General features: G+C 40.8%; 1 protein-coding gene across 1 annotated transcript; it reads right to left on the reverse strand.

Moving 5' to 3' along the window:
• Positions 1–2,220: 2,220 nt before the first annotated feature.
• Positions 2,221–26,224, reverse strand: NDC80 (NDC80 kinetochore complex component). Its single transcript, XM_048508446.1, has 17 exons — positions 26,095–26,224; positions 25,164–25,278; positions 23,521–23,637; positions 23,172–23,298; positions 22,041–22,213; positions 19,625–19,727; positions 18,506–18,595; positions 18,057–18,150; positions 15,639–15,745; positions 15,373–15,517; positions 14,750–14,955; positions 14,194–14,346; positions 13,370–13,459; positions 12,777–12,869; positions 12,023–12,153; positions 10,433–10,535; positions 2,221–2,646 (listed from the first exon to the last, which is right to left on the reverse strand). Exons 2-17 carry the CDS (start codon positions 25,262–25,264, stop codon positions 2,509–2,511), a joined length of 1,971 nt encoding a protein of 656 aa, XP_048364403.1. The 5' UTR covers positions 25,265–25,278; positions 26,095–26,224; the 3' UTR covers positions 2,221–2,508.
• Positions 26,225–26,230: the final 6 nt, after the last annotated feature.

Genomic DNA, 26,230 nt, shown 5'->3' on the forward strand with positions numbered 1-26,230 from the left:
AACCCCAAAAGCAAAAGTGGAGGAATGCGAGAGAGGGGCGGGGAGGCACCTCAAACCCGGAAGAGAAACCTGTCGCGGGTCTCGCAATCCGGTCGGCGGTCTGCAGAGTGGGCCGAAGCTTGAACGTCACATCCGTTGCCCAAGCGGCGACTTAGAACCGAAAGAGGGAAGCGCTGCCATTGTGCTGCTAATTGCCGATTAAGTTTAAGTGGCCAACTGGAAAGGATCCAAATAGTTTCAGGACATTGACAGAGCTTTGGAAAGCGCGTGCTCCCACAGTCTTCTCTCTAGATTCAGCTGTCCCAGAAATTCCTTGATAAATTTTAATCTCTACTGGGTAGAAGTTTCTCTCCTAGACTGATGCCTATTTAAAATAGGACCAAAATTGTTATCTGGTAGTAATAAAATATATCCCAAATCTTTGGGGGTTTTTTTAGGGTTTCCCACCCTTTAGGTAAGGAATCATCTAAACATCCCCTTTGAGAACACGTTGGGAGTGCAGCTTATTATTTGCTCAATGTTCCGTCTCTTTTCTGGTGATTAGTTTTCCCTTTTTCTCTATCCAATCACAAATTTAGAGCATGCCTGAGAAATGTAGGCTTGTTGCAAACTTTATACAAGGCCTGTGTGTAGGCTGATTATTTTTTTTAGCTTTAGGCATAGAGCAGTGATGGTAAAAATTTTCTTGGCATGTCAGAAATTTGGAAAATGATTAACTTCATTCAGCTAGTGTGTTCTGCCTCCCCCCCCCCCCACAAAACAATTCTTTGCATATTCACTTATTTTTTAAAATACAGTACAATTATATGTGGTGCTATTGTTAATAAGCCTTGCTGCACCCAAAGCTCCTCGAAAGCAAGCAAAATTCCAATTGTATATCTAGAGTGTAAATATTGACTCTCTGGCCTTATGCCAAACAGAGAGCTCGCTCGGCTGCCTGGACAGATAAGGAAGGGGCTAAAACTCCAGATTCCAAAGTTCCCTGATTGACTACAGCATATCCAGTATAACAAATGCCATTTTCCGTATAGCTGCCTCCATCCGTCCACAACTCTAAGGAGGGGGGCATCCTTCAAATCGTGAGCAGCATGAGTCAAGTCTATCGTTTGAATACAGGTGTCCTGTGAATCAGGAAGTAAGGTTACTGGGTTTAAACGTGGTGACACTTCGCACCAGACCCCAGGGCTATCAATCAAGATGGACTGTTACCAGGCCATTCATTGTTGTGTCAGCCAATGGCCGTCTTTTTGTTCCAAAACAGCTTGAACAGCATGAGGAACATAAACGACCAACTCTGCCCCAAAAGTGAACTTAATGGCTCCAACCAGCAAACATGCGGCGGCTGTTGCCCTTAAACAAGCAGGCCAGCCTGCCACCACAAGATCCAGTTGACAAATATGCAACTGGGCACTGTGTTAGAACTCCCTTTGCAATACCTGATGATTCATGCACAAAAAGAAAGGCTTGGTCACGTCTGGCAGACCCAAAGCTGGGGCTTCTATCAGGGCGCTCTTAATAGCTTTAAACACTGCTGTTCTGGCTCCCACACCAACCACACCTTTAAGCAGTTTGTACAGGGACTTGCAAAGGGCTGCATTTGATGGAATCCAATTTCTAGTATAACCAGTTACCCCCAAGAACTTGCGGAGGTCTTTCCATATTTCTAGTAAACAGATTTGATAGATAGCCTCTTTTCGGGAGGATGTCAAGCCCCTTTCCCCCCTAGTGATTTGATAATCAAGATAAAGAACAGAAGTCAGAGAAATCTAAGCTTTAGCTTTTGAAACACAGACACCCTCTTTTGCAAAAAAAATTAAGATGGAGCCCTCTAAGCAGAAGTCTCACAATGTGTTGTATAAATAAAGTCAAATAATTACAAAAATGACTCAAACGGAGAATGGTTGTTGTCGGGTGTTGGTGAATACTGATGTGTCAACTTTGACACACATGTCATAAGTTTGCCCTTACTGGCCCAGTGTGACACACACAAAGAAGGGAAAAACCACAACAGCAGCACATGTGCCTTACTAAGAAGGCTAAAGCTAAACTACACAGGACTGGATAATCAATCAGGTTTCCATGGGACTGACGGAAAAGAATTGTGTACTTTATTAATTTGCAAACTGATTAACCTAGTACACATGAAATGGCCCTAAGTTCTTTCTCCAACAAAGGTTTTGTTTGCCTGATTGACCAAGACTACAAATATGACATCCATAATTAGTAAGAAACTTGTACAGCTTTATTTAGAAGAAACTTCCAATCAGTTCAAAATATCTGCTCTTAAACAGGATTGCATCTTTAACAGAACTTCTTTGGGCAAGGATATCAGAAGGAAATAATAAAAGGAATTTACATTAGTAACAATAGTAAAGAGGCTAATTATTTTGACTTATAGGTAACTTTATTGTATATTTATTAAGCTAAAAATTAACACAGTAATGGCAATACAGCCAAGTTATGATGTAACTAAAACATTTAAAGTCTATGTAGACATTGTATTATATCTTATTTGTCCACAGAACTTAAAGTATCAATCTTCGTTTTGTAGCTGTGTAATATCTCTCTCAAATTAACCAATGGATCTTCAGACATAAATTCATTCATCTTCCTATCAAACTTTGCATCCTGTTCATTCAGGTACTTCTGCAATAAAATAACATTAACAGATCAAATTATTTTGTTTTAGTCTATATATATAAAAAGCTAACAGTGTTTTTGTTGATGATAGTATACCTCAGTAACTGCTGGGCCAATTCCTCTGAAAATTCCCAGCCACTATAGTCAGCCAGGCGAGAGTGTTTTTAGATGTTCACATACCTGACATTTCACACCTGGCCCAGGTAAACCGCCTTTTTCCTGGCACTCCCTGGTGAAGGACATGCAGCTGCCTGTGTGTAACTGTCACCCTTAGAATGTTTGAGCTGCTTAGAATGTTCACTCAGATGGCCAGATATGAGCAGTGAAAACAGTACATAGGCAGTAACTCCAGTGGAAGTGAAACACATACACACACATACACACGAGGGAGAGGGAAGGGACGGAGGGGGAGGCATGCAAGGGAAGAGAGGGAGGGAGAGGAAAGGGACAGAGGGGGAGGCATGCAAGGGAAGAGAAGTAAGAAAGGGGAGAGAGTGAGGGGTGGCATGCAAGGGAGGAGAGGCAGGGGGCCCAGCATCTTGATATGACCCACCCACCCTAGCAGAGGGGAAGGGAAGGGAGGGAGGGGTGGTATGCAAGGGAAGAGAAGTGAGGGAGGGAAGAGAGGGAGGGTCCAGGCACCCTAGATTCCCTGAATACTGCGGTTACAGTTAAGAAAACCAGGCATGCATTACGCAGGAGCAAGCTCGGTACAGCAACCGTGACATACTTTGAATGGCTGCATCGCGCCCCTCAGAGGGTTTCTTCAGAAGCACCACCCATTGCCACCAACCAAACTTACTCCCAGTTAAAGGATCATGACCAGCCAGCCTAGATGTGTGGAAGGGGTGCCTTTCCATTCCCCCCCCCCCAAGGAATGCGGGCACACACATCAATGACATCGCACAGTGTCAGGCTGCGTGTTTGCATGAGCACGTACTGCTGGCCTCTGCAATTGATTTGCTGCTACTGTTCCTTTCCCATTTCACCACGATAAGCCACAGCAAAGTGTGGCCGGGCTCCGCTAGTTATATATAAAAATAAATAAAACCTGACACATTGCAAGACTCAAATGTTATTTGCAACTTTCATAAAATGAAGCATGCCATTTTCCCTATATATTGGGTGGGTTTTTTCACCTTGCCCTACTCTCCACAATCCCATGAGCACAAAATAAGTGATGCCGCTTGGACAAAAGCCACATAATAGGCAGCTATAGTAAAATAGAAGCTGATAAAGTGGGGCTTCTGCTTCTTTCACAGGAATGAAAAGAGCCACAGGCAACAGGCAGTGAATGGTGACTTCAGCTGCTTCCCACTTCTCACTGCCATTGCACGTGTTCTCCAAATCTTCCACCACCACCCTTTGGGAGCTTACAGGGAAAATGAGAAGGTGTATTTGTTTCACTGACAGTGTGTAGGATTCATCTAATTCCTATCGATTTCGAATACCTTTAATGGCATATAAACCGCATATACATCACAAATTTAAAACAAGTTTTACAATTTCAAGCGCATTGAAATAACACCGTTTAAAAATTTAGCCACCGCTTCCAACAGATCAAGGTTGTGGCTATTTAAAAGATATATAACCTTCTGATCATCTGTTATGCCTTCACTTCCGTACAGGGAGGGGATTATATGCTTCTTCCTATCTTTCTCATAAAGGGAACAATTCAACAGCATATGAGATACTGTTTCCACAGAACCCATGCCACAGGGGCATTTCCTTTCTTTGTGTGGAATACCAAGATGACGTCCCTGGCTAAAGGAAGAGGGCAAAGCATTACACCTAGCTAAGGTGATTGTTTCATGCGCCACCGGCCTCAACCAGGAGGTAGAGGTACCGGGCTGCAATTAACCTATCCACCGGTATTCCCAGAGAGATCGGGGAACAGGTTTTATTGGCTTCCTCTAGCATCTGTTGGAACTCTCTATCAAAAAGTCTCTTCTTGATAGCCCCATAGACCTCCTGCTCTGTTAGCATCAGCAGGTCCTCTAAGGAAATACCCAGCTCATTGAGTTTGGCTTCGATTTTAGCCCACCATTGGGTTGTGTGGAGGATGGTACGTCCCTGGGATGTGTAGTCCCGTTCATCTCGATTGAAACAGATCCTGTCCCAAAACTTGAATGTTCGACACCAGGCCAGAGTTTCCAGTCGATGCTGACCTGTTTCTAAGCACAGGACCGCATATGGGACAGAATGGGGCAAGCCAAGGATTTTGTACAGAAAGTGCGACTGAATTCTTTCAACCTCTCTGCTCCATGCCCCTATCCAGATGGGAATCCCATAAAGGATTTGTTGGCTCACTTTGGCATTAAATACTCTCAATGCCTTGAGGGATGTATCCTCTGCCTTTCCCATAAAGGAAGCGTATGATGGCTGAAGTACTTAATCTAGCGATGGAAATGGCCCGATTCCTATGAGATGTCCAGGAGGCCCTATGATGGTAGGTGAGCCCTAGGTATTTATACGACTGCACCTGCTCAAACCTACTGTGGCCTACCCGCCAGATGGTGGCTTTCCATTTATGGGTAAATACCACAATTTTAGATTTATCTAGGTTGAGTTGCAAATCGCTGAGTGTGCAGTATCTCTATGCAACGTTCTAGGGCTCTCCTTAATCCAACTCTTTGTACGTGAAAGTACAACTGCATCATCGGGCAAAACAGAAGCAGGGGTTTAGAAGTTGAGCCCAGAGTTGGACTATGTACTTGGGCCTCACTTAGTGAGGAAGCTAGATCGTTAATAAAGAGCTTAAAGAGTGTAGGGGCCAATACGCAGCCTTGTTTCACTCCTTTAGTAACTGGAATTTGTGGGGTTAACAATCCCTTTATGTTGCATCTCACATGGCAGTAAGTATTTGTGTGCAGAATCTTGATTAATTCGAGCAACCTTGACTCTATACCTTGGCTACTGAGTTTCCTCCAGAGAATCTCTCTATTAATAGAATCAAATGCACTCTGGAGATCGATAAAGGCTGCATACAAGGGGCTCTTTTTCCTCTTGTATTTGGTTATCAAGCAGCTTAACACCAGGCAGTGGTCAAGGGTTGACTTGCCCCTTTGGAATCCAATCTGTTCCCTCCCTATGACATTTCTATCAACAATCCAATCAGTTAATTTCCCAAGGAGGTATTTGGCATAGAGTTTGCCCAGAACTGAGAGTAGACTGATCGGTCTATAATTAAGAGGACTGGCAGGGTCCCCTTCTTATAGATAGGGATGATAATTGAATAGTTCCACACAGTGGGGATTATACCTGTTAGGTTAACCGTGTTAAACAATTGTGCCAAGATAGGTGACCACCATTCCCTGAATACTATAAACAGCTCTGGTAAAAGAGTATCAGGGCCGCAGCTTTACCACATTTAAGTTGACTTATAAGTTTCCCAATCTCAAGGGGGGATACTGGGGGCCAGGGGTTATCAGAAGGTGCAACACTTGGGCCAGAGAGGAATGAAGATTCTGGCCCTCCCCCATTGTTTCTAAAAAATACTCATACCATTGCGTTCTTGAGATACTGGAAGGAAGGCTACTATTCTCTCTAAGCCCACCAGTGACTATTTTCCAAAATCTTCTGGGAGTCATTGTCCTGTATTGATTGAATCAGGGCTTTCCAACTTTGATCAATTGCCTCTTGTTGGTTAGTCCGCAATTGCATGCTAATTGGGATTTTAATGTAAAGTAAATTATGGCAAGCTATCCCATTTTGGATTTTGTAGTTTTTATAAATTTCCCGCAGTGAGTGTTTTATAGCCATACTCCTACAGCAGAATTCCAACCTGCATGGAGATTTATTGGACGAGGATATAATCTTGTGTTGAGGCTGTTGGATTAATTCCTTGATTTTTTTGTGATATTATCAAGCTTTTAAGACCGCCTCTTCTGAGGGAAACACTTAACATATCCAGCCTCAATTGCTTCAGCTCATGGGAGCTGAGAAGCTGTGTAATTTTATACTCCAATGCCTCAGACCATCTAGCTCTGGGAAGTAAGTGATTTAGCGAGCTCCCTTCAACTGTCGGGTTGAGGATGAAGAAGAGTTTTAAATTGAAGTATAACTGAAAGAGGCAGATGACGCTTAAATGGTGGAACAATACCTGGAAGTCACCTACATATTCAAAAAGGTTGGGAGATATTAAAATATAATCAATCACACTGCTCCCCCCTTCCTACTAACAAAGGTTGTCTCTCCAGCTACCAAAATTGGGAAAGTCCATTTAATATGCACAATTTGTCTGTATAGCTAAGAAGATTAATTCTTTCCCAGCTATATTTGAGTTATTATCTTTAGAGACCCTGGGAAGTGAAAAAAACCAGGGAAGGGTTTCAAGTTCAAACCCCACTGATGTAACCAGGGCAGACTCAAGTACCTCCACTCGCGCATTGAGGTCACCCGCCACCACTATTTCGGCCATAGGATGTAGTTGTTTCAGGCTATCTAAGTAGTCTATGATGCACAACCACTGTGAATGGACTGTTTCGCTGTCCACCCTAGGGGGAAGGTAGATATTTACCACTAGGAGGGGGGAAATCAAGCCCTCACATAGAACAGCCTGTGCTAAATGGTTGCATACTGGTAACTCCGTGATCCGGAGGTTCAGTTCTTGCGCTACCAAGATTGCCAAACCCGCCTGATGTCTTCCCATCTTGTTAGGTTTATGAGCGGGAAGACAGTACGCTTGATATCCTTGGACTGCAATAGGGAGAGGGGTCCAAGTTTCTTGAAGCAGAAGTATATTAAAAACTTTAAGAAATGTTAAGAAATCGGGATTATTGGCCTTGTTCTTCCAACCCGCTATATTCCAAGAAAGGAGGCTAAAAGATGTATTGGAGTCAGATGTTTGCAATCTCAGTCAATCTGCCTCGTTTAGTTGGTCCAACACCCCATTACTATCAAGAAATACACACCCATTGCGAGAATCCCTCCCCTCAGTGCGGTTGTTCTTTGCTGCCGTCTGAGGGGTCGGATCATTGGGTACTAGCTCAAAATCTGGTTCTAATATACGGTCTTCCAATGCTGCGCACTCCATGAGTTCTTGTGCCCAGGATATGCCTTCCGCTCCTGGAAGGTCTCGTCATTATTTGGCCAATTACTCTTGTGGAGTGTTTGTTGATCTCATAATCTTCTATTTGAATGGTTGCGTTTGGTGCAGTACACTTGGATACTGAATAATTGTCAATGTGTGTTTTTTCCAGGGACCCTTTGCAACTATGCTTCTTGCATTGAAGCTCCTCGAGGTCCAGATCAATTAGATTGCGTGGTTCTAACTGGCTAAGGAGTTGTCTTTGAGGGCTTAGCATCAGGGGCTGCTCCGATCTTATCTGCAGGTCCTCTCCTGGAACTACTTGCCCTTTGGTCTCCGTTGCATTGTCAGCTTCCCATGCTTCTCCAGATCTGGTTGATGTATAGTCTCCATCGCATGCACTTGCAGGAATCCTTTTTCCCTTTACTGGTAGCGTCTCGATCTGCTTTTCCATTGGGTCCCTTCCCCTTGAGATGTAACTTTTACATTTAGCCAGACTCTCTTTGAGTGAGACCAGTCGATCAGGGATTGATATGCCGTTTGGCTCTTGCAGGATATCTGGTGTTGTCATGTCCTCCACACTGCTGCACTGTGGTAGCACTTGGCCAGCTCTACTTTCCAAGTGAGGCGCACCACCACTGTCGAGGGGGGTGATCTGAGTGATGCCCTGTGTCAATTCCGAGTTCTTTAGCTCCTTGTGTTTTATGTGCGCAGGTCGGGTTTTCCGCCAAGTAAGGGGCTATATTTGTGTTTGTAAATACTCGGGTTGGCATTACCCCCTTGGCCGCAAGCTCCCGATGTAGTCGCAACAGCCTGTTAGGTATTTCAGTTGAATTGAAGGTTAAAATAATTCTTAATGGCTCATTAAACCCAAAGGTTCTATGTAGTTCAAATACAGACACTAAGTCAATAAACTTTGGGTTCTTCCTCAGTAAGACGCTTAGATGATGCCTGGCAAGTTCTTTAGAGTGCCAATTAGGAAGGGACCCCTGGTAAGCGAACACTCTCAGACAAACCTTCTTTGTCTCCAGCACTAACCGTTGGTCACATATATTATTCCCATGGGTGAGCATTTCCAATTTTGAATTGAAGCTGCTGGAACGGTGGGTTTCCCTACATTGTGATGTTTTGGTACAGCTCAGCCCAGCCTTAATTGCCCTTAACTCCTTGAATATAGCTGCCACTGTGTCTGCCATAAAGGTACAAAAATCAGAGAGAATCCCCAATTCCATTGGTGGGGTGGCAGCATCATAACGAGACAAGTCATTGGGTATAGAGGGAGACGATGGAAGTATAGTATCATTAACATAGTCTCTGTGGGCTGTTACCACTTGGGCGTCTCCTTTTGACCTTGCTGCTTTGGGGCTCTCTCCAGTAGTCAAGGAACTGCTATTCGAGATTGAGCTCTTTAGCATACAGCTTGGAGCCTCTCCACATCCTAAGTGCTGGAACCGATTTTCTGTGGGAATTGTGAACTCCTCCTGGGAGACCTGGGTTTGCTCTTCTGGCGTTTGTGAGCAAAAATAGTTGCCAATTTTTAATTGTTTGGAGCATGGATTGGGACTACTATCTTCCCTGTCCCGACCACGTTTCTTGCGTCCCATCTCCCGGTAGATTTATCTTGCTGTACTACTAAGGGCTGTAAAAGAGCAGCAGGTAGGCTCCTATCAGCTTGATGTTTAATGGCGTTTAACTAGTCCGGAGACTGTGGCTGTAGTATGTCTTTGGTAAATTATCTCTTCACACCTCGCTCTAGCAGTTCTGCTGATAATGAGAGGTTGAAGTAATTTTGTGAGGCTTGGAATGTTTAACAGCCTCTGCTGAATTCAGTTATAAAAATAAACATTCAGTCTGCTGGCATTCTAAGGACAGTAGAAGGCACGTTATCAGCAGTCGTTTCAGAGGAGTATAAGGGAGTATTTCTGCTGCCCGATTTTTCTCTTAGTCATTAAAATCTACCTCCATTCCTTTAAAAAGAGTCTGAACAATAAAACATAATTAAAATAAGTAACTTATCCAAAGTTGACGGAGCTTTGCCACGGGCGTCAGTTACCGATTCATCTAATTAAGAATGGTATTAAAAGGAACCAAAACACTGAAGTGATGTTGAGGACATCACTCTTGTTAGAAACTCTTGCCCTAATCTAGACAGAAAGATCCATGTGTAAAATGGATCACACACATTTGTTGAACAGGCAACTATGGGTAAACATAGCCTACTCATCCAGTTGCCAGTTGTATGCACTGCTTCCCATTTGATATGAATTCCCATATACATTCCACGACAAGAGCTGGATTGGGTCAAAGATTTTAAGTGTTTGTTTTGAAAGAAGCAAGCATAACTTTAGTGAACTACTAGTCTGTTGCCTTTTTGTCTAATTCCCAAACTGACAAAAAATCCATAAAAGATCTCAAGCATTTGAGACTCAATGTATAACATGCAAAAAAAAAGCTGGAATTCTAGTGTTTGTATGGGAAAAGATACAGTACTTTGACGACTCTGTTCCTCCCCACTACTTCCAAAGGTATCTGGTGGGCCACTGCGAGTAGCAGAGTGCTGGACTAGATGGACTCTGGTCTGATCCAGCAGGCTCTTTCTTATGTTCTAATTCGGGAAGTGCACATGCACAAGCATGTGTGTGTCAAACCATCAACTTTCATTGGAGAAAAAATATGACAAGAGTCAACACATGACAAGAGTCAACATGTTACTGGATGTTCTTAAAATGTGGAATGATGATTAAAATTAACATAGCATTTTACCTCCACATCTTCAAGATGAGTAAATACCAGTTCCAGAAGATAATGTAGATTTTGACACACTTTCCTGCTCTCTTCTGATGTCTTTTGTTTAACCACTGGGTATCTGGAAAGAAAATACATCATGGCCACAGTCCAACACAGGTGAACTGCACCTGGTCTTAGGAATGCTCAACACTGTGATAAATTGTGGCTGTTTCTTGTACAGGAGTCAATATAAGGAGCTAAACCTGAAAATTGTTCTTGCATAAAATTTTTTACACTATGTAGAATAACTAGGCCTATTAAGAAAAAAATAATAAACTCTTTTGGGCATTCAGCTGTTTCTCTGTTAAAACATTCTCTAGGAGGTGCCACCTGCTGGGAAAATATACTGGGGTCTGATACTACTGTAATTAAAAATGTTTGCATAGAAAAGCCTTCTCACAACTGTAAATTGCAACGTTTGGAGGAAAAAAGAAGTTACTGTGGCTCTTGTTATAACAGTTAAATAAGATTGCTAGATGGAAAACCCCCTTAAAATTGACCTTTTTTGTGAAATCAACACATTAATTTCATTTCTGGGGGGGGGGAACTTAGGACACTTAACTACATTTGCTTGCAATCCTACCTTCTTATCCTTGCTTTCACTCCCCAATTACTATTTACATTATAAGATTAAGGCATGAATCTCTTTTTTTTGCTTCTTTTTATAATATGACATACAGTGAAACCAATGGAAAATATTTCAATGGAAAATATCTCCACAGATTTTCATGGCATCTATTTTAAAATGTAACCTTATGGGTGGAGTTGGTGGCATTTGTGAAGGAAAGGATTTTTGTCCTTTAAGGGAAACTATAGACAGCGTTTGAGAAAACAGGTGAAACAGCTAAGGAAAAGAAAACAAGTAACTTTGCAAACAAGCTCTCCTTTCTCAGATCCCCCCTCCTTACACACAAAAAATACACATACAGGCTCTTCTAACTTTGCCTAATATTGGAAAAAGGAGCTGCAGCTTGACAGTTTGCCCCATGTTTCCAGGAAGAAAGTTCTTCAGAGTTCACCACAAGGACCTAGTCCTGGTAGGGAGAAGCACACTGTGGGAGGAGGACAGGAGTGTGGCTTCCTAAAGCAAGGGCTGCTGGCTGGGAAGTGTAGTCCTTGCCCCTCCAGCAGGAACCTGAATCTGGGTCCTCCCGGATGACCGAGGACCACAGTTCCCCGCAACCCTCACTTTTTCTGGTTCATTGCCAGGAATACAATATTTAATTATATAGTAATATTTGGGAAAAGTAAGCTTTTATGACATTAGTTTTACAACGGATTCTTTATTTTGCCCCATTACAGCAGCCCAGGGTAGGAGAAGTAAAAGCACTGTTATGTTTTTCTCTTCACTCTCTCTTTCCATTCCACTCAGGCCCCATAATATCTTCTCTCAACTGGGGGTCTGCAGAAAGAAGTTGGGTACACGAATATGTATAACATTGCAACTGAGATGAAAATATTCTAAAAATTGAAACAAAGCAGAGGAGAGAAAAGCATAAAAAGTGACTGAATGCATAAGCAACTGAGAAAAAGCACTGTATTAATACAGCAAGTCATGTTATTTACCGGCATCGAATTTCATGCAACTCTTTCATAGCTTCGCTGACACCTTCATTGACTCCACTCTCAAGTAAGTATTTATTTTTTTCCATCATTTCCAGCTCTTTGGCACCTCCTTCTTCTTCTTCTACAAGCTCCTGCAATAGATGTATGAATTAGCTCTTCAAAATTTCTTAACAGAATTGTTCAGTTAGAAACATGAATGTAAGCAGGTTGGGGGAATTAAAAGAACTCAGCCTTATTTCAATACCTGAATGATGTAAGTGTCTTTAAGGCATTTATTAATAGATAATTAGCTATCATTCCAGTTGAATATATGAAGGATGCAAAGGTTTTGGCCACTGCTTTAAGTGTGGGGAACAGATTGAAGCAGTAGTTACTGCAACCAGTTTTATGGAATGACACTAGGGAAAGGAATTAAGATGAAGTATTTCTTTCCAACATGAAAAGGTACTTCATTTATAGCCCATCTTTTCCTCAACTGGGATACAAAGTACCTTACATTATTCTCCAATTTATCCTCACAACAACCTGTGGGGTAGGTTATTTTACCCTCACAACAACCTGTGACCTGAAGTCACCCAGAAAACTTCCATGGCAAAATGGGGATTCAAACCTGGGTCTTCTAGATCCTAGTCTGACATCCTAACCACAACACTATGTCCAAAAACATATCTGATGCATCTATAGATGGATATAATCCCCGTCAGCCAACAGCTGATTTGCCAGTGTCTGCACTTGACTAAAACATTTCACTTACTCTCATTTTCTGCTGGCAAAGACCTTCAAGTTTTTGGGCTTCTTCCTTTAGCATTTTCACACAGCTGTTCTGGTCCGCTTCCATCGTTCTTACCTTTAAGAGCAAGCATTTAATTAAAAGATATTATTAGTTAAAACAGGGTATAAAGTTCATCCTCAAGCAGCATGTTGTGCTTCCAAGTCCAGAACAGAGCAATCCATTATCTTTGGAGTTTGCATTCAAGTTGCAGAACATAGAGAATATCCCACCATGCCATCCAAATGCTCACCAAGTAGATGGAATCAAGCACTCTGTCAGAATCTATACTTCAATTTTTTAAAAAATTGTCCTACATGCAGACCAAAGTTTGAAAAATGCAGATGCTGTATCTGTTGGAACAAAATCATTGTGTAGCTAAGAAGAGCTTCCAAGACCTGCCTAAGTTACTGTTCTTTCCTATTATCTATCCCCATGTCACTGATAACCTGCTGGTACATAAGCTCTGTGAACAACTTGAAACAACATAAACCTACATTGCAGAGCTGTACATAGGTTCTTCATTACAGTATAAATGCAATGGGTCTCTGATGTGGAAGAGGTATTGAAATACGCACCTGTTCTAAGGTATCTTCTAGGGAAATTTTTTTCTTGGTAGCATTAGCAATCTCTTCTTCAGTCTTGCTTATCAGGTGAATAAGGGGAGTCTGCAGTAATTGTACAAATAATATAAAATTATTATGAATGTTTTGAGTTTGTAGGTGGAGTCACTCTGGTTTTCAGCATTTTTGAAACAAGTGAAGCATTCCAAAAAGTACAACTCATATTGAAATTGATAGAGTACCCTCATGAGACCAGATCACTCACACCCTTGATCATCTATCACATTTTGCTATGGAGAAACCTGTTTAAACACTTGCATATTGTATACTGTATTAATATTAACTGTTAGCTGCCCTGAGCCTGACTTTGGTTGAGAATAGTGTGGTAAAAATCAAATAATACTATCTGCACTGGGGAAAAACACCTATACTATTTATTCATATAACCCACTTTTCTTCCCAATGGGAACCCAAAGCAGCTTGCAACATTTCTCCCTCCTGTTTTATCCTTGCAATAACCCTGTGAGGTAAACTAAGCTGAAAGTCTATGACTGGCCCCTGAAGTTAACACCCTTAAGAAAAAAAACATGAACAGGTAACATATTACAGTATTATAAACCACTACCTGAGAGTATACTTCAATAAGCACATTGCTTAAACCTATTATTGTACATACTAAACAAGAAACAATTTTCTATTTGCCCCAGCTGTGAAGAGCAAGCTGTGTGTGTTTGGAATAAGTTATGTTGTCTTAATAAGTTTAAATCTAGAGCCCATGCTTCTTATACATTCAAAATTGCTTAAAAAAAAGATTTTTACTGAAACAGATGACAACTTACATGAATCTGAGATTTGTATTTGGCCAGGCAACTTCGCCCTTTATCAGGGTTAAACTTGATCTCAAAGTCAAAGCCTCCAGAATTCTCTGAATTTATAGGAATTAGTTTCAGCTTTCGAGCCAGTTTATGGTAGTCTGCTAACTGGTTTTCAATCTGTTAAGAAAAAAAGGGAGAGATAAAGAGAGGCAAAAATACAGCTTTAAAGCCTTGTAAATTTTTCCCTTTAAAATTATATGACAGAATAAAAACTACTCAATAACCACAGAATTTATGTGGTTGATCCTTCAACACACAAAAAGGTTGTTTTAAAGGTAACAATTAAAACATTTTAGTAGTAATTTGACTGCTGCCTAGATCTTCATAGAGCAAAGGTCAGCTTTAGTTGCAGAGGATCGCATCAAAACAATACACTGCTTCACACAGAACAGATTCCAGTGTCTGGCAAACATGACAAAATTAACCAGCACTATCCAGGTAGGCTTGCAAAATTCCTTGCTCGAAACTAGGAATAAATATGGCGTTGTTTCATTTACTGTTTTCCCATAAATTCACGTACCGCCTCTTTCCCTCTAGCATACTTTAATTCCTCATTCCACAGCTGATGCTGTTCCACCTCCAGTTCTTTGGTTAGTTTATTGACTGCCTGTTTCAATTCATCCCTTTCACAGTTTAGTCTTTCAATATCGGCAACTGAGTACTTTTGATTATCACAAATATGCTTCAGGCGAAGGTTCTCCTGTTTCAAGGCTTCAATTTCCATTGCTAAAGTGAAAAAAAAGAAAAGAAAGACAAATGAGAAACAGAAGACAGAATGAAAACTATTGACAAGTTACAGCCACGTAAGTGGACAGAATTTAGATAAAAATTTGTGACTTCTTGAAAGGCCTGATAAATTAACAATAGCATTTAAATCATCTGGAGCCAGGGCAGCCTGCTCCCACGTGAGCCCGCCAAACTGTTATGATCCTGACGTTCTGCTATGTACATCCCACTTTTAGAGGAAAGGTGGCTGGCCTCCATGGAGTATCCTCTGTTGCAGCATCTTGTTTATAGAGCCTCACTAGTGCAACATTCACCTGTTCTAGGTGTCATGTGAAAACATTTTCTTGTGACCATACCCTTTTAACTAAGAATTTTTTTTATTGTCATTGTCATTGACAATCAGCACTTTGGTCTCACCAGCAGCCTCAAACTCTTCATCGATATCCGTTGACTTTTGACCAATATTGCTTGAGTGCAATTCCAGGTTGGCCATATAAGCCTCATATTTCTGAACATCTGCCTGCAATGATGATTTCAGTTTCCGCATGGTCACCAGGCGATCCTTTTACATTCAAAATAAAGAGTGCAAAAATTGCAGCAAAATTAGATTTTTTAAATCAAATGCGCAAGAATACTATGTACAGCTTTTGTTGTTGTCCCATACCCATGCAGCCCTTACTAACAGGTTCATTTTCTCTTTCCTTCTCACGCCTTGCAACCAATTCATTCAGGCTTTTTTCTTCTGCTTCAAGTGATTCTACACGATTTTCAGCAATTTGAAATAGTTCCTCTGAAAGAAAATAAATACAACCAAAATAACACTACTAAATATATTAGTTATACTGAATACAAATAAGCTATTAGAGCAAGCTTAGTGTTTGCTTTTGCATTTACTCTTACAAATCCCTCCCTCTCAATAAACTTATTTTATACAAAAACTAGAATTAAACATTTACTGTATATTTTTCCTGCTGGACTTGTAGAAACATAATGGCACATGATGTAGGAGGCTATGGGCTGAGAGGAAAATCCACAGGAACTAGGGATCTCACCCTCCACAAGAGGAAATTACTTTTGAAGAACATCTTTAAATCCATATTTAACACTGTGAACCTGCTACCATCTCTTTTTGGTTAGGAAGATCTAGATTATAGTGGAAATCCCAACAATTCCCTTTTTCTGCTACAGGTCCCCCTCACAATATTCCTTATTCGCCAAGAGCAGCATTTTATGGAGATCAATGGGCCACAGTAAGATGGAAGTAGGACATTTCCAATCCGACACTGGAAAATTTAGTCTGCATCTAACGCCACGTTCTCAAAGGGATGTGCATTATATCTGGTCCGAATATATGTGCAAAAAATAGCTTATCAGGATTTTCTTGATATATATGGGGGTGGGGGGTTGATGGCATTTTCTAAGATATCAGAAAATGAGTCCCCAAAATTCCAGAAATATTCAGGAGTGATTGGAAACACTGGAAGCCCATATTTGAAGCCTCCCAGAACTGTTGTCTCTTTATTTTTATGTGTGTGTCTTCCTGAAGCTTAGTATCAAGTTTCCATGTTGGTTTGGCATTGATTCTTTTGGAACTATTTTGTTTTGCAGCATTGTGTTCTTTGCTGGGGTTGGTTTGTGTCAAGTTTGTGGTGGATGCTTGGGTTGTTCATGGGGTGAGATTAGATTATTTTACATCAGTTGAGCTTGCAATAGCATTTCTATTTGGTTTGGTTGATTCCCTTGTTGACATTGACTTGGATTCTCAGGCAGTACATTTGTTGTGTTAGGCTTGTCCTCTGCTTCTGCTGGGATTCCCTGGTTCTGCATTAGTTCTTTGCGTTTGTTGGTTGTTTCTGCTTTGAGAGGCTTTTGGCCAGTGGTTGCTTTGGGTACTCTTGTGTCTTTAACTATTCTTTGCTCTGGAGAAACACGGAATTTTGGCTGGCAGCACCTTGTTTAGGGGCCTGCAGAATTGGACCACTTGGTCCAATTCACTTGAAACCAAATAATTATTTAATGGACAGGCATCAACAGCTTCACTGCAAGTTTGGTTCCATTTGGGCATAAAATAGCCCATCCAGCCCTCCAGAACTAGAGCCAGATATCCTTGAAAAACCCAGATTTGAATACCAAATTAGTGTTTGGAACCTGGATAACCAGGAATATTTTTCAGCCCCCTGATAACAGGATCTGAAAAACACTGATCTTTTTCAAGGGTCACATCCCTAATAGCAATCTATGGTTAGAATGCAATTTTCAGTCATAAAACCTGTATTAAAAACTGCATCAGTAGGATTCTTTTCTGTAAGTGGACTTTGTATTCTGGCTTGATTCAAAATATTTTCTCAGATACTCTTTATATATATACCACAAATGATAAAGATTTGAAATGGAACAAATTTGTGCCGGCAAAGGGGCCAAATGCATTGGCACAGCTCCACACTGGCTCTACAACTCTATTCAGCCCTTCCCCTTAGGATTGTGTTAGGTACTTGACAATTTCAACTATTAAAAGAAGCAGCAAAGTGGGCGAAGAACTTCAGGGAATAATTAACCTGAAAATCCTACATCTTTATAGCAAAACAGGGCATCATTAATGGGTTCTAATGCATGAAGACTACCTTCTTTCTCACTTATGCTTAGTCTGGACAGAGCCTTCTGCTACAGCTATAGCACAAGTGCATGCAATGCTGATTGTAGGCTTGCAAGCCTAAACAGAATTTGTTGGAAGTAAGTCCTAATTAATTCAGTTCACATTCAATAAACATACATAAGGAACATACATATCTACTGAAGATGCATGCATTTGGTTTACTCAGTAAAACCTCTGGATTGCAAGATAATACAAATTCTGGTACTCCATTTCCAACATCACTAGAAAGCACAACAGCTCCAATATTGTTGAATATCAAGACAGAGGGGCAGGTAAGGGTGCACACAATCTATTGCTATCAAAATGACCTTCTGAAACCCAGTCTAAAAATCCTGGAACACCTAGCTGACACACCAGAAAGGAAGAAGAGGTATGTCAAATGTGAAGATTAAATATTTTATCTTCCACTTTAAATTCTAAAAAAAGACATAAACATTTAAAAACTTACTTAGTTTTGTTTGTATTTCAGCATCAAACTCTTCATATGTGTCTCCACCCCTCATAAAGTGGTCATAACATGTTATGGAATAATCCAAAAAGAGCTGAGGAAAAAAATTATACTTGTATAAGATGCTAAATGGGAAATTGCCTTCAGGTATGGTACAAGAGTCCCAAGTGGGGGACTTGGGTAGATGAAAATATTCTGGTAAAATATTCTCTTAAAATATTCTGGTAAAAATGTCCAGTCCATGTATATAACTGCTTCAGTTCCTAAATGCTCAGATTCTAACATCTTAAGACAGTGATCCGTGATCATTCTCTCAGCCTAACCTACCTCATAGGTCCTCACTGGGGACAAAAGTGGGGTGTAAACATCTAAATAAATACATACAACTGTTGAATCATGTTACAAAAGGAACACACACACTGCTATTTAGTAGGAGATGGTTAGGATACCTTGCTATGTACAATTCCTTCTTCAGTCTCTCCTCCCAAGACCTGTCCTTCATCAAATGATGGTGGATTTTCTTTTATGGCTGAACAAAACTAGATTAGAGAAACACTGCATATCAACAACATTTGTAAGTTAGTAATATCACTGTAATTTTGGGAGTGGGATGTGAAACTGACTAACTTTACTTGTCTCACCACTCTCAGCTGAACTGCTTCTACAAGAAAACAGAGACCTTATGTATTACTTAATCTTCTTAATGGTAAAATACCATTTACTTGTATCTTGGTAAATAATATTAGTAATATAATTAGACACAGGGAACCGTGCAGTATAAGATTCAAATATGAAAATGTTTATTAAAATATGTCAAAATATTTAATTGGTCATTTGTAATACAAGTATACTTTCTGACTGCAACTAAGGGGATGGCAACCTCTATCCCAGTTCCTTGCAAAATTCAGGTAGCTGATCTCCCTTTCTTTAGCTAGCAGACAGAGTGTTGCTTGCATTTCTCTGAAATATGATTAGGATTTTCCTCATCTTGTTCAAGATCTTTAAGACACTGGCAGACATTAAAGCAAGAAAGGAGTTACACACAGTAAACAGAATGTGTCTCTCTAGACAATATTGGTTTTACTCAGCCTTTCCAAGATCTAAGATACAAGATGGATCCCTTGGTAAATTTTGCTGACAGAAGCAATTTCTATCAGCGAAGCACAAGTTCCTCACTTTGCCTTTCTCCTGAAGCCCTCTCTCCACAAAATGGTGCAGCTGTGGGTGAGGGCCCCCTCCCTAGAACAGACAAGGAAGTTGTAGGTCTGCAATCAACCAAAGTTGTCCTACCCTCTGTTCTGTTCATGGGAATCCTCCTCTGGATCAAGTTGTAAAACTTCAACCACTACAAAGTAGTCCTAAAATTTTATGCTGCAAAGAATTTGACTGCCAGAATTACTAGATTGAAAACATTTTTGAACCTCGACCTTATAAACTCTAAGCTTACCAGTCTGTTTACATATTTATAGCATTATATTTAACAGTTAAATATATGAGTACTAGATAGCAGTGACAAATTATCACACAAAAAAGATACATGGAAAGCTGTTCTGGCAACTTTGTAGTACCTTGATACAGTCTGTCAGCCAGACTAAAGCAGCTACAATCTGAGGCCATGTGTGTGGTGCACCCACTGTGTACATAGAACTTTTTGACAATGCAAAGGGATATCTATAAGAAAAATCATCACAGTTGTGGTTCAAAATTTAAATCAAAAGAAGAGAAAATAATAACCTCTGTACATTAATTTAAGGTTTATTTATCAGTATGGTTATGTACATGGAGTAACTGCATTTCTGTTTTCTGCATCAACATGTTCACTCAAATGATAAGTCTTCTATATCAAGACCTTCAAATCCCACTTGAGTGGAATCCATTATAAGACGCAAGTTTTTCATGTAATCCAAGGATATACAGTGAAAGAAAGACTAGACTGGTGGGTTGGTAAGCTGAGCTGTCAAAACGTTTTACAACAAAGCTAATTTATTTCAGTTACTAAAGAATCCCATTTATGGATAATTACAGTAGTTTTGTTCTATTAAATGATTTAAATATATGAAAACAATATGTAACTAGTCAATTAAGTAAACCTTCAGATACACAAAAGAAGAAGAGAAAGCCTTTCTTCATTTCTGATGAATATCCACGGATTTCTAACCTGAGTTGGCAAGCCTGTCCAAGGCTACTCAGAATCTTACTCAGATCTGTTCAGTATTATTAAGATTACACTGTGAATCAGTGCACTGCATAAAGGTAATTATTTGAGATGAACTGGCCAAGAGGCTTGGGCAACACATACTGCTGCTGGGGTAGACCTAGACTGAGTGGCTAAAATTGCCAAACCTACATAACTTATCCCTCAGCCTGAAAACTGGATTTTTTGGCGGGGGAGGGGGTGAGGATGGCATGTTGATGTTAGAGGTTAATTAGATGATATTCTAAGTTTTACATTAAGTTTAGCATTGAAAGTCAGGGGATGTATAAATTGTATGTTTAAAAATGAGCAAATGAAGGCATGCTAAGTTCCCCTGCGGACTGCAATCTGTTGCTTGCATTTTAAAAAGTTTTGCCAAAACTGTTTATGGGGAAGATTCTGAAAAGAATAAATACCCCCACACATAACAGAAATTCTATGAGCAGTATATAGAGATGATTGTCTCAGTTCATTTTATTCAGCCCATCCTCTAGGTACTCAAAAACCAGTGGATTAAGAACACAAAAAGAACATAAGAAAGCCTACTGGATCAGACCAGAGTCCATCTAGTCCAGCACTCTGCTACTCACAGTGGCCCACCAGATGCCTTTGAGAGCTCGGCCCACCAGATGCCTTTGAGAGCTCACATGCAGGATGTGAAAGCAATGGCCTTCTGCTGCTGCAGCTCCCGAGCACCTGGTCTGCTAAGGCATTTGCAATCCCACCTCAGGGAGAATCAAGATTGGCAGCCATAGATCGACTTCTCCTCCATAAATCTGTCCAAGCCCCTTTTAAAGCTATCCAGGTTAGTGGCCATCACCACCTCCTGTGGCAGCATATTCCAAACACCAATCATGCGTTTTCGTGAAGAAATGTTTCCTTTCATTAGTCCTAATTCTTCCCCCCCGCATTTTCAATGTATGCCCCCGGTTCTACCCTGTTTCACCGAAAATAAGACATCCTCTGAAAATAAGACGTAGTAGAGGTTTTGCTGAAGTGCTAAATATAAAGCAACCCCCGAAAGGAAGACGTAGCAAAGTTTTTGTTTGGAAGCATGCCCATCAACCAGAGCATGCAGCTGTGGAGCAGAAATGAGACATCCCCTGAAAATAAGACATAGCACATCTTTGGGAGCAAAAATTAATATAAGACACTGTCTTATTTTTGGTAATATTGTGAGAAACATTAATGACAAGCAAAGCACTCCTAGGAATGTGTCATGTTATGTTTTTAATGGCTAGGTATATTATTTACTCTTGCTTCCTGAAAATTGGGACACAATTGGAAAAAGAAAATCTGAGCAGAAAGCAACTGATCATGGAAATTTTCATGGAAATATCAACATAGTTCAACATTTAGCTCCTTGTAGTCAGGTGCACTGGTTAACATAGGAATCTAGTTTAGGTAATTAGAAAAAATGTTACAATGGTTATACCGAAGAGAACTCTAACTGCCAGGAATAATTTTGGTTGCGATGGGTTTTCCGGGCTGTGTGGCCATGGTCTGGTTGATCTTGTTCCTAATGTTTTGCCTGCATCTGTGGCTGGCATCTTCCTAGGTGTATCACAGAGGGAAGTCTGTTACACAGTGTCCAGTTGTGTAAGATGCCAGCCACAGTGTGAAGATGCCAGCCACAGATGCAGGCGAAATGTTAGGAACAAGATCCACCAGATCACAGCCACACAGCCTGGAAAACCCACCACAACCAGTTGAATCCATCCGTGAAAGCCTTCAAGGAATGATTTTGTTTCCTACTGTAAAATATATATGAAATCTGTCCTGGCACTTACCCAAGCTCTCTGAAAATTCTAGGAATTTCTTCTTCAAACTTAGTACTGGGGAGTTCATAAGAAGGACACAATAGCCCATAAATAAAACTGAAGATTTTCACAAAGTCTTTAACAGATGGAGCCTGAAGTGACTTCACAGAAACATTGGGACCATATCCAGATGATACAAGAAACTGAGGAAACAGAGAGAAGTATTACCATCACATATTAGAGATTTCATGCCAGATTACAAAGCAGCTTGAAACCATTTGATGACCTAAATAAGGATGGGCATTCAGTTTAAGAAATATTACAGGCTAATCCAGATGGGGGCCCCCAAACAGCCAATGGGTGTGATGGAGGCCTGTGCCAGCACAATTCCCACCCTCATTGGGGTAAAGGGCACCTGTGACAACAGGGAGAGCAAAAACACCAGCGTGCGGGGACTACTGAGCTCTGCAGGGGCAAAATCCGGAAGTAGGTGCCGCCAGGGAGCATGCTGGCACAGGGAAGGCCTTCCCAGGGATGGAGCTGACATTAGTCAGTTTCCACCAGGCTTAAAGCCCAGGAATGCCACCCTTCGCAGCTACAGACGTACGCCACACAAAAGTGTGGTGTACACCTGTTTAGGCTATGGGGCAATTTGGGCACCTCCTTTCCGTGCTGTCTGAAGTCCCTTTGGAGGTGGCATGGCCCCTTCTTGGAGGTGGAGTGGCCACTGCAATATTCCCCTCCTCTGGATTGGGCTGCCTGTCAATCAACCCTATAAGTTCTAAAAGATAGATTAATATATCTTCATATGAATGAAAATTCTGAAGACAAATACTTTTTTATACAAATACATTCTTATTTAAACATTACTATAAGAACCATCTTGTTAGAGCCAAGCTAAACATAAACTCTAACACCAGTTGGGTTGTGGTTCCCCTGACCTATCACATGTAGCCTCTAGCTTGGTTCTAAGAAAAGTGGTGATGCCTTTTCCAAGATGGTGCCCAGCTCCTGTTTAGTATTAAAGTAATTCATATTTTTAAAATAGTGTCCATTAAATATTGGCCATTTTAATCAGTCAAAAAGGTTTTTTTCACTTATTAACTTAGTGAAATATTGTAACTCCATCCAAAATGCAAGTATTTCATCAGTGTTACGTACCTCACATAACTGCCGGATGTACTGCTGAATGAATGTTTTGTCATGAAGTGGTCGTGGTTCCTTGATCTTTTCCACATTCCCAAATGCACCATATTGGCTGTTCCGTAAACTTCCAGGTCCACTTGTTCTAGATTCAAGACAGGAAGCTAAATGCAGTATTTATAAAACTTATACAAATTTCTAAACAAAACTAACTGGATTCAAAAGAAGTTATAAGAACTTTTATACCTAAGGTTGTTAAATACACTATGTCATACTTCTGATCTACATTTTTACATAAACTGCAGCATGTGAAGGCTGTTTAATCAGTAGGTCTAAGTTCAAATTTAAGGCCATGGGCCTACATTACCTTTTGCCAAAAATGCTGGTTTTTCTGTCAGATGCCCCATAAATGCTAGTTTTTCTTTCAGATGTTCCTGGGACATGCTTCCCCACACTTGGCTTTCCAAAAGTTGTCCGGTCTTGACTTGAAAGAAAATATTATTTATTTTATTTACTTTATTTATAGTCTGCCTTTCTCTTTGGGACTCATGTCAGATTACACAGAGTTAATTCAATCAACAGAATGGGGCATTCAATATACCATGAAATAGGATTTGAGTTGCACAACTAATGAGAAATCTAAAAAACAGAACCGAAACAAAGCATAAGTGTTAACATGACACGTTAAATGATACAAGATTACATAGTAGGCTCCAACCTACTGCAAACTGTACACAGGTGTGTAGATTACAAACCCTAAAATGTGTAACTTTCTGAATAATTGTGTACAGTGCTACCCTATTGTCTACCTAGAAAAGCCCTCTTGAATAATTCAGTTTTGCATACTTTGTGGGAAGCCAGGAGAGTGGGAACATTCCTGATCTCCCAAGGCAGATTATTCCACAAGGTGGGAGGCTACAACAGAGAAGGCAGTTGTTGATTTTTCCTGTTTGCAGAAGGCCCTGTCCAGATGAGTGAAGCTGCTGTGGCAAAATACAGGGGGAAAGATGATCTGGCAGATATCAGAGTCCAAGGACATGAAGGTGTTTGTATGTGCTGAATAGTGATGTCTTGTTGAGCCATGGGACAAAAGCTCCTCTCTTGTTCCCAGCCTGGATCAAAATCTCCTTTTCAAACTCCTTTGTTCCAACTATATACCGTGTTTCCCCAAAAATAAGACCTACCCCGAAAATAAGCCCTATCATGATTTTTGGAGGAGGCTTAAAATATAATGTGATCCAGCAGGGTGCTCCCTGCCAATGAGGATGCAGCTTGCATCACAAGTGACAGGGAAGCAAACCCTAAAATAACCCCTACCCTGAAAATAAGCCCTAATGCATTTTTGGTGCAAAAATTAATATAAGACCCTGACTTATTTTCAAGGAAACACGGTAGCATTCTTGCCATTTGTTAGCAAGCTACTTCCTCTGTGGAAAATTACCCAGGTTTCACAACCCTCAAGGCAATAGTTCTGTTGCTTTATGACTTAGGCATGCCATGTCAAGAGATCAAAGCTGTCAGGTTAGTGTGAATTTGCATGATACAGTAACCAAAACACTTCTTCACTGATAACCTTAAACTGAGTCTTCAAGACCTGTGTCTTCCCACCCAGAATTTCTGTCTTTCTTGAGTTTAGTTTCAATTTATGCATACAAGCTTTGTCCACAGTTCATATCCTTTCCATTAAATTCTCATTAATGAATGTTCAAACTGTGAAAATCCAAAAAAAAGTTCTTGCCTATAGTTAATGCTGTACATTTACTTACCAAACAGAATTAGTTATCTCTACCATTTGTGCCTTTATTTAAAGGGTGCAACTTTTAATCCTATATTTTACCATTGCCTTTTAAAATAAAGTTGTGTCATCATTAAATAATATCTTCATTCTTTGCTGATCCTTTCACATTTTTATTCTTAAAGTGTCGAACTTCCACACCACTTCTTACTTTCAAAAGTAATTCGCTGTGTATGTTCTCAACTTGAAATCCCGTCACAAGAGTCATTACTTACGGCTGTGGGGTATAGAGGCCCGTCTTGTTCGTATCCTGCACTCTGAGAGGCTGCATTGATTGTCGGCCACTCATGCGGCTGGTGCTCAAACTGCGTTTCATTATTGTATGTTTATCTGCAACACAGTTTGATACTACTTTCAAGCATTCATTTTAAACTCACTGAATTCTGATAAAGGCTTGCATTATCCCCAATTATACCTGCTATTAATTGTCACATTAGTTTATTTTTTTTAAATCTACCACATGTTCTTTTTAAAGTTGGCATAAATATGTCACAGACTACCTGTTCTACATCACTACCTTATAGCCCCATTGTTCACATGTTCCCCTTTCTATATATAAGCTTATACCACTACCAAGCTGCTAGTTTATTTAGTTTGTCTTTAGACAAGAACACTAAAGATGCCCCACTTACACCTCCATCAGAAGGTACAAGCAAACCGGCCCTAAGGATGCCAACTCACGGTTGGAAAGCATTTGGAGACGTGGGTGGAAGGAGCCTGGGGAGAGCAGAGTCAGCGAGGTATAAATGTCATGGAGTCCTTAGAGGGGCCATTTTCCCCAAGAGCACTGACCTCCATCATCTGGAGATCAGTTATAATTCTGGGACAAAGCAAGAGCCCGAAGAAGCAGCAAAGCGCCCATCAGGCATCACTGCGGGCTTGGACCTTGGTCTGCACCCGCAGGAGAATGCGGTAGACGGGGGTGGGGGGTGGGTGTCACTTCAGATTGCAAAAAGTAGATCCCCGTACAACAGAAGCGCAGCAAAACAGTTTCCCAATTTGCCCCTCCTTAATTCCCCGCCCAGTCTGGGGTAAGCCCGTCCATTTCTACCGACTCATTTCATCTTTCTGCATGCGTGAAACCAAGAGTCACATATCCACGCGTCTCACTCATTTGAAAGACGCCAACAGCATATCACATCTCACCTCTGAAGTCGCCCAAACGGGAACGGTTCCGCCGCTTCTGTCCCTGCCTTGTGGCTCACCGCTTGCTACGGTTTTCAAAATCGCCCGCCAGTTGGAAACGTCAGCAGTGACGTTCTCTGCATGGCTCAAGAGAGTG

Source organism: Sphaerodactylus townsendi, linkage group LG09 (genome assembly GCF_021028975.2).
Source record: "Sphaerodactylus townsendi isolate TG3544 linkage group LG09, MPM_Stown_v2.3, whole genome shotgun sequence".
Lineage (NCBI taxonomy): Eukaryota > Metazoa > Chordata > Lepidosauria > Squamata > Sphaerodactylidae > Sphaerodactylus > Sphaerodactylus townsendi.

Excerpts from the sequence above, each read along its gene's own strand:
- NDC80 (XM_048508446.1), bottom strand. The coding sequence starts at position 25,264 with ATGAAACGCAGTTTGAGCACCAGCCGCATGAGTGGCCGACAATCAATG. Across the intron at positions 23,638-25,163 it reads GGCCTCTATACCCCACAGCC|TCAAGACCGGACAACTTTTG; the intron begins GTAAGTAATGAC and ends TTTTCTTTCAAG. Across the intron at positions 22,214-23,171 it reads ACATCCGGCAGTTATGTGAG|TTTCTTGTATCATCTGGATA; the intron begins GTACGTAACACT and ends CTGTTTCCTCAG.